Source organism: Podarcis pityusensis (assembly GCF_964106645.2).
Source record: "Podarcis pityusensis genome assembly, chromosome: 1".
NCBI lineage: Eukaryota > Metazoa > Chordata > Lepidosauria > Squamata > Lacertidae > Podarcis > Podarcis pityusensis.
In genome coordinates this window covers 45,530,468-45,539,197 of record NC_138028.1, presented here as the reverse complement: position 1 = coordinate 45,539,197, position 8,730 = coordinate 45,530,468, and the positions used below count along the sequence as shown (strand labels likewise).

General features: G+C 43.8%; 1 protein-coding gene across 1 annotated transcript in view; it reads right to left on the bottom strand.

Annotated features, from left to right (window-relative positions):
- Positions 1-4,826, bottom strand: part of TMEM62 (transmembrane protein 62) — a 17,332-nt gene extending 12,506 nt beyond the window's left edge. The window contains 2 exon segments of the mRNA XM_080993447.1: positions 3,066-3,177; positions 4,360-4,826. Of these exon segments, the coding sequence (XP_080849573.1) occupies positions 3,066-3,177; positions 4,360-4,542 (295 nt within the window). The 5' untranslated portion in view covers positions 4,543-4,826.
- Between the last annotated feature and the right edge of the window lie 3,904 nt (positions 4,827-8,730).

Below are 8,730 nucleotides of genomic sequence, written 5' to 3'. Positions count from 1 at the left end.
CCCTGAATTTAAACATACCACTGTCCCCCAATGACATAGTTCCGTATGGCAAAACAAGGAGGCCGAAATATGGAACACAGTCAGGTGTGCATGTACTAAATTATCCAGCCTTATATTCTGGAGTTGCTAGTGTCTGCAGTAGCAGGCACACCCCCTGCATATCGCAGGTCACTTTTGCACCACTGCCCAGGGAATGAAAGGTTCCATTTTACTTAAAGGACATAAAAATGAATTGGCTCAAATTAAAAACTGAACGTAATGGTTTACGAGGGAAACTGCCCAGAGACAGTGGAGCCAGCAGAACAGAAAGAAATCAGCTGCCATTCCAAATATACCTATGAGTGTACTTTATTTTTAACTTTACTGGCAGCCATGGGGAAAAGAAGGGCTGCACTTGGAGACACCTTGGAAGTTGGATCAAAACTGACCATCAGCCCAAGAGCAGACAGTCAAAGTAAAAATTAGGACTTTCTGGGAGGAGTCTAAGACATCCTTCACAGACCTCCCACACATGGCAGAGGCAGTACCATTCTAATTACTGTCTTTTCACTAGTACATAATCTTTATAATTCTGAAGTTAGCAAGGATGGTAAGAAAATAACCTTTATCTCTAGAACTCTTCCTGTAAGTCCCATGCTATCCAGTAATTACAGGAAGCTACTAGCCAAGATTTCAAGGGCAGTGCCATTGCTACCTTTAGAAACAATCCGTCCTGACCTTGCATTCTTATTATCCAAATGTTTGTGGTTTTTTCCATCATCCTGCTGCCTGGCCAAAGCAATTTTCAGGATAGGGTTATACATATATAATTATATGCAAACAAAACACAATATTGTTTTTAGTTTGCTCCTCTTTGTTTCCCCTTAGTATCCAGATTAAGGTTGCAACCCTAACCCCACCTATCTGGGAGTAAGCCGCATTTATTTTAATAGGATTTTCTTCTGAATAAACGTGGTTAGGATTGCACAGGTAAAACTGTTGAGGGACAGAAATGGATACCAATGAAATTGTTCTAACCTAAACACACATGATGGGGTGGAATATAAATAGAATAACCAACAAAGAATGAAACAATGTAATGATTTAAAACAGGAAGTCCTGGGTCATACTTCTAAATATGCATAGGGAGGGAGCCAGCCTTGCCTTTGTAGGGGTTCTCAAGAAGGTGTCACAACAGAGGAAACACTGGTTTAGTTTATATATTATTACTATTATTACTATTATTACTATTATTATTATTATTATAGCCTAAATATATGTAATGAAGGCGCCAGGCAAGCCTCCCTGGGGAGAGCATTCCATAAATGGGGAGCCACCACACAAAAGGCCCTCTCTTGTGTTGCCACCCTCCTGACTGCTCATGGAGGCGGCACACAAAGAAGGACCTCAGATGATGATCACAGGGTCTGGTTTGGTTCATATGGGGAGAGGTGGTCCTTGAGGTATTGGAGTCCTGAGCCGTCTCAGGCTTTATAGGTCAAAACCAGCACTTTGAGTTGGACCTGGAAACTAACTGGCAGTCAGTGCTGTCAGGCAAGGATTAGTGTTATGTGCTCAAACTGTCTTGTCCCAGTGAGCAGCCTGGCTGCCAAATTCTGCAGCAGCTGAAGTTTCCAAACTATCACCAAAGGCAGCCGTATGTATAACACTTTGAAGTAGTCTAACCTAACAGTTACCAGAAGCTAGGCTATCCCTGTCCAGAGGTGCAGCTGGGCCACCAGCCAAAGCTGATGAAGGGCAATCTACCCTACTGAGGCCACCTGAGCCTCAAGTGACATCAAAGGATCCAGGAGTACCCCCAAGCTACGTACCTGCTCCTTCAGAGGGAGTGTAACCCCATCAAGAGCAGGCTACCTCCTAGCCATCTGGTCTAGGGAACCACCCACTAACAGTGCCTCAGTCTTATCTGGATTGAGCTTCAGTTCGTTGGCTCTGATCCAGGCCATGCCTGCAGATGTAAAGGAGAAGTAGAGCTGTGTGTCATCAGCATATTCCTGACAACCTACAGTACTCCCGATAATCCCACTCAGTGGTTTCATGTAGATGTTAAACAGCCTAGGGGATAAAACTGAACTCTGAGGAATACCACACTGAAGGCTGCACTGCAAAGTGGTGCCACCTACCCCTAACTCCAGAAGGATACCATGGTCAATGGTATTGAAAGCCAGTGACAGGTCGAGAAGAATTAACAGGGGGAAATTTCCCCTGTCTCTTTCTCTAAAGCAGCCATACATGACTACTTCCAAAGACTGCTGACTCATAAAAGGGCCTCTGAGGCAAAAAAAGAACAAGTAGTATAAGTGGGAAGACCTGGTGCTCCCAAACAAACCGAAGCTGAATTCTTACAAGATTAAAGCAATCATATGATGGAACTGGTAAAGTAATGGAGGGTGGAGGAGCACAGGAATTGTTATTCCCATATAAGGAAAGGCTACAACATTTGGGGCTTTTCAGTTTGGAGAAAAGGTGAGTAAGAGAATTGTATAAAATTATGAATGGTGTAAGTTTTTCTCCCTCTCATGGGCATCTAATGTTGGAAGAATCAGGACGGACGAAAGAAAGTACTTCTTCACACAATGCATAGTTATACAGTACTATGCAATCCACTCTCACAAGAGGCAGTGATGGCCACCAACCTGATGGCTTTAAAAGTGTGTTAGAAAGTAGCTATTGATAGCCTCAACATAATTTCTCTATCTCCACTTTCTGAGGCAGTATGCTTCTGAATACCAGATGCTGGAAACCACATTTGGGAAGAGTGCTGTGGTTTTCCCGCTTGTGGTTTTCCCCTAGTCATCTGACTGCTCACTATAAAAACAGGATGCTGGACTAGATAGGCCACTGGTCCAATCCAACAGCCTCTTATTAGGTTACAACCCCCCTGCTCCACTATTCATCCCTGTGGTTACACTTCCCTAGTCACACATCTGATGACAATGCTACCACTTTTTACTTCAGATCCAGACCAGCAACCAGCATTCATGACCTCAGAAACCTCAAGTACAATAATGCATTCTACAAAGTAATTAGAGTGGGAGGTTGGGGATGAGGAGACGATGTCTCACCTGTTGCTAAAGTAAGGACAGGTTGAATGACAGGAACTGTTTCCGCACAGAACTTTTCAAAATCAGAAGCTCGTTCGGGACTCTGAAACTTACTGATGTGTAGATCTGATACCTACAAGGGGGGGAAAAAAGGAGGCTGGCAAAATGCCTACAGAATAGCATATTTAGGAAATGGTGTATAGAAACAGTTCCAAATATTGCCTACACTGAACAAGGGTTAAAACACTGACAGCTTAATTTCACAACAAGCACTTTTGGATTTTTTTTTATTCATCTCCATTAGCTATGTAAATTATCAATAGCCTTTTACAGTTTTTATTTCCAGCAAAACTGGCTGTCCTAGCACCATGTGAACATATAACAGAGGTTCACCTGACATATCCTCACCAGAGCAAGGTCTACCTATGCAACATACCTATCTAACAGCTTACTATTTCATACATATTGCAAACATAGGACTTCTCCACACTTCTGTTTGTCCTGCCCCTGTTCCCAGGGGAAACCTGCAGTTTATCACTGAATCAGAACAAATGGCAATCAGGTTTTCTACTTATTGCCATTTGTTCTGATTTAGCACTAAAGAACAGGTTTTCTGGGGGAAAGTGGCGGGGCAAAGGGAAAACTGCTCAGACCTGTGTTTTTTAATCATGGGACAACATGGACGTAGCCAGGGGGTTCAGGGAGGGCAACTGCCCCCCCATCAAGTAAATAAATAGAAATACTTAACTGGTTGTGTTGTGGATATTTCGGTTCTCCCCCCCCCCCCAACATAAAGCCTGCGCCTCCTAAAATAAATCCTGGCTATGTCCATATGGGACAAGCAAAAGTGTGGACAAACCCACAAGTCAGACCTTTCAATGCATTAATGCCAGTTTCTGATCTCACTTATCAGAACTTGGCAAGCCTTGTGCCTGTTACAAAGCATATCCATGCCAAGGCAAATCTAACCTCTCTGCGCATTAATGTAGTTTCCTGATCTCAGTTATCAGAATAACTATTTGCCATTCATTAGTGGCCTCACAGCAACAGCCTGCATTCCCCCCCCCATCCAATACACCAGTTTATTTGTGCCTTTAACCCCTTCGATTCTGAAAAGAGGAAAACCATAGGTGAAAAACACAGTGCGACTTTTGGATAGTTATCATCTATAACAGGTATGATCATGATTTGCCTTAAGAATTAAACCCCAAGTGCTGCCGCGGTTTCCCCGCAGGGCACCCTTCTCACGGGGCGCTGGGGCCGCGTGTCTGTCTCCCCGGAGTTCACGAAAGGGTCACGAGGCGGCTCGACTCGCCTGAATTATCCAGAAGAGGTTGTTGGCCTCGGCTCCGGGCGCCGGCTGTGAGGAGAAGGAGCGAGGCTGGCGCCGCAACTGCTCGGGCCCCGAAGGGCTGTGCCAGCCCACCAGCACCGCAGCGAGGGCGGCCGCCAAGAGCCCGGCAGCTAAGCGCAGCATTTTCCACCAGCTCGCTGTCATGCACGCGAGAGCAAACCTCCGCCGGTCCTTGCTGAGGCGAAGCGCGGCGGGAAAAGCCGTCCGCTTCCGCCTCGGCCCACTTGAAGGGTAGGGCGGCCGCCCACCCGCCCCGCCGTGTTCGGTTAGGCCCTCCCTTCCTCGGCTCCATTGGAGAACCGCTTCCGCCGTCAGAGCTCGCGAGGTGAAGCAACAAGCGCCCGTCCCGGCCGTGCAGAAGCTGCTTAGGCTGCGAGCCGCGGTGGACCGGTCCAAAGGGCTGCGTGCGGCATGGATGCATGGGCGCGCCTCCCGCACGGGCGCCTCCTTTCCCAAGCCGAGTGTCTCCCGTACCTGACTTCAGGACTCAACCCTCGCTTGGGGGACCTGCTGCTGCTGCTGCTGCTTTTGCAGCAACATACAGCAGGGGCGGAGCGAGGATTTGGGGAGGGGGCAGGAGACCCACCTGCCATCATTCTGTGCAAATTCAGAATGAAGTGCCTCAGCAACAGTTGTTTAAAATTACTTCCTTTTGACCCTCAGTGCTCAGACAAATCTGGCAAAATCTTCCTACAATTTTTTTTAGTTAAATATTTTTATTTATTTACTTGATTTAGGGTTCGGCTTAGTCATGCTGGCCACATGATGAGCACCGCAACCCCAGAGTCATTCGAGACTGGACTTAACTGTCAGGGGTCCCTTTACCTTACTTGATTTAGGGTTAGGCAGCTGCTAAGCCCATGAGCAGTAGCATACTCCTGAAAAGCAAGGGGGAAAAAACATTTTCTGTTGTAGAAACGGTTTGCTTGTACACTGCTTTGATGGCTTCAGGCTGTGAATCAGTTTAAATTAAAGGAATAGCAGTAAATGTCGCAAGAGAAGGCTTGAGGATATGGTGCCAAAGCGGCTGGAATCTGGAAAGCTTGAAGGGTGCCTGGTATTTTAATTTGAATAGCAGACCTCATCACAAATTAGTTTGAAATCTCTTTCAAGACCAGGGAAGTGGGTGAAGTTTTCATTGCCCCTAGATTGTAGCTGGTAACTTCAATTTGAGTTGCTGGATAGACCAGTCACAAAACTCTTGACAGCACAATCTGGTCAATCACAAGTCCATCATAGTTAAGATTTATTTGGCAGAAAGACCCAATAAACTCAATAAAGCCTACTTGCGTGTAAATGGACATAGGATTGCAGCTTCCAGGTTGAAGCCTCCAGAAGGGCACCATTGAGGTTCTCAGCCTGTGTGTGCGCGGGCGCACAAATGTGAATAATAATAATAACAATTTATTTATACCCTGCTCATCTGGCTGGGTTTCCCCAGCCATTCCGGGCAGCTCCCAACAAAATATTAAAAACACAATAAAACATCAGACTTTAAAAACTTCCCTAAACTGGGTTGCCTTCAGATGTCTTCTAAAAGTCGAGTAGTTGTTTATTTCTTTGACATCTGATGGGAGGGCATTCCACAGAGTGAGCACCACTACCGAGAAGGCCCTCTGCCTGGTTCCCTGTAACCTCACTTTTAATAATAATACGCATCATAATAATAATAATATTTATACCCACCCATCTGGCTGGGTTTCCCCAGCCACTCTGGGCAGCTTCCTAAATATTAAAAACACAATACAGCTTTAAACATTAAAAACTTCCCTAAACAGGGCTGTCTTTTAAAAGTAAGACATGGGGTGTGGGTGTGTGCCAAACTGGGTCTTTGCCCCAGGTGAAAAAAAGGCTAGTTTCACTCCTGGGTTGGAGTAGATGACCCTTGAGGTCACTCCCAACGCTGCAAATTCTATGATTCTAAGTTCAGTTGATCTTTTCCCTTCAAACATAGGCAACTCCTAGGGACACTGGCTCCCTACCAGGGCCGGATTCAGGTTTGATGAGGCCCTAAGCTACTAATGGGGCCCTTTCTATGTCCAAGTGTCCTTTGTCAACAACAAATTGTTGCTATTTTTTGTGTTGAATATATGCTATACAGTAATTTATGGACCTCATAGGTATCTAAAGTCATTTGCACGCAACAAAATATGTATTTTATTTTATTTGGTCAAATTTGAAGCTTTCATTGCTAGGCCGTATTGCTGCGATAAAAATGAATGTATTGCCTAGAATGTTGTTTTTGTTTCAAACATTGCAAATTGTGGACAAAATGGATTGCTTCAAGAAGTGGCAGAGAGATATCTCTAGATTTGTCTGGCAGGGCAAGAAGCCCAGAATAAAATTTAAAATATTAACGGATGCAAAGGAAAGAGGTGGATTTGCCCTGCCAGACCTTAAACTTTATTATGAATCAGCAGCTTTTTGCTGGCTGAAAGAATGGCTGCTTCTTGAAAACACAGACATTTTGGATTTAGAAGGCTTCAATAATGTATTTGGATGGCATGCATATTTGTGGTATGATAAGGTCAAAGCACATAAAGCATTTAAGAATCATATTGTCAGGAAAGCATTGTTTAATGTCTGGATAAGATATAAGGATTTATTGGAAAACAAAACCCCAAGGTGGCTGTCACCGATGGAAGCAAAAGCACAGAAAAAGCTCAATATGGAGGCCAAATGGCCGAAATATTGGGAAATTTTGGAACAAGAGGGAGATAGACTGAAATTGCAGAGTTTTGAGAAACTAAAAAACAAAGTGCGAGATTGGCTTCATTATTATCAGATAATGGAGGCATATAATTCGGACAAGAAAATTGGCTTCCAGGTGGAAAAATCAAAATTAGAAACAGAACTGTTAGAACCCAAAACTAAGATCTTGTCAAAGATGTATAACTTGCTGTTGAAATGGAATACTCAGGATGAAACGGTGAAATCTGCTATGATTAAATGGGCACAAGATGTTGGACATAATATAATGATGGCTGACTGGGAACAGTTATGGACCACAGGTATGAAGTTTACGGCATGCAATGCCTTAAGAGAGAATATTATGAAAATGATATGACTCCAGTCAAGCTTGCAAAAATCTATCATTTGCCTGATAATAAATGTTGGAAATGTAAAGAAACTGAAGGTACATTCTTTCACCTTTGGTGGACGTGCCCAAGGATTAAGGCTTTCTGGGAGATGATCTATAATGAATTGAAAAAGGTATTTAAATATACCTTCTTGAAGAAACCAGAGGCCTTTCTCCTGGGCATAGTCGGTCAATTGGTGCCAAAGAAGGACAGAACTTTTTTTATGTATGCCACAACAGCAGCAAGAATACTTATTGCAAAGTATTGGAAGACACAAGATTTACCCACTCTGGAAGAATGGCAGATGAAGGTGATGGACTATATGGAACTGGCGGAAATGACTGGCAGAATCCGAGACCAGGGAGAAGAGTCGGTGGAAGAAGATTGGAAGAAATTTAAAGATTATTTACAGAAATATTGTAAAATTAATGAATGTTAGAATGATGTTGGATAGAAATTAAGTGGTTTTTAGCTGCAATACTATAAGGGAATATGAAAAATGGATTACTAATAGGTAAAAATTTAACGTTACAATATTTTAAGATTAAAGATTAGGATAAACAAAGAGGAGAAGGATTTGCTGAACCAACAAACCGAACTGGAATACAAAAAAGGGAGGTGTGAGGAGGTCCGGGAAACAAGCTAATGAAAAATAAGTGATGGAAAGATTGAGTTGTTTTAACTATTTTTATTTTGTATTTTTCTTTTTTCTATTTTTATTTTGTAATATCTTGAAAATCTTAATAAATATCTTATAAAAAAAAACAAAATATGTATTTTTTCAAAGTAATTGTTGAACTGAAATACAATGAATAGTTTTTTCCCCTTTAATTTTTTTTAGGGCCCCCAAGAGAGTGGGGCCCTAAGCTATAGCTTGTTTAGCTTACACGTAAATCCGGCACTGCCCCCCTACCCCAATAAAATATTTGAGGGGGTCGCCCCCCCCCAAAAAAATTGAATGGTGCAAGTGCGCCGCGTCCTGCGATTGATTATGGAGAAGGGGCTTTATGTGCCCCCCCCCCCATATTTTATTCAAGTTGTCTCCTTTGCCTCCAAATATGTGTGTGCCGGACGGAAGCTTATGCAGGTCGTAGAAAAGCTTCCCCTAATGAAACACAGAGCTTAAAAGCGCCACTTCCTCGCGCTCTGCACCTCCCGCCCGCTTGACAAGCCGTAGCTGCACCGGCGCCCTCCTCTCCCGGCAGCGGAGGAGCGTTCTCCTGAGCATGCGTGTGCGATCTCCCGCGCATGC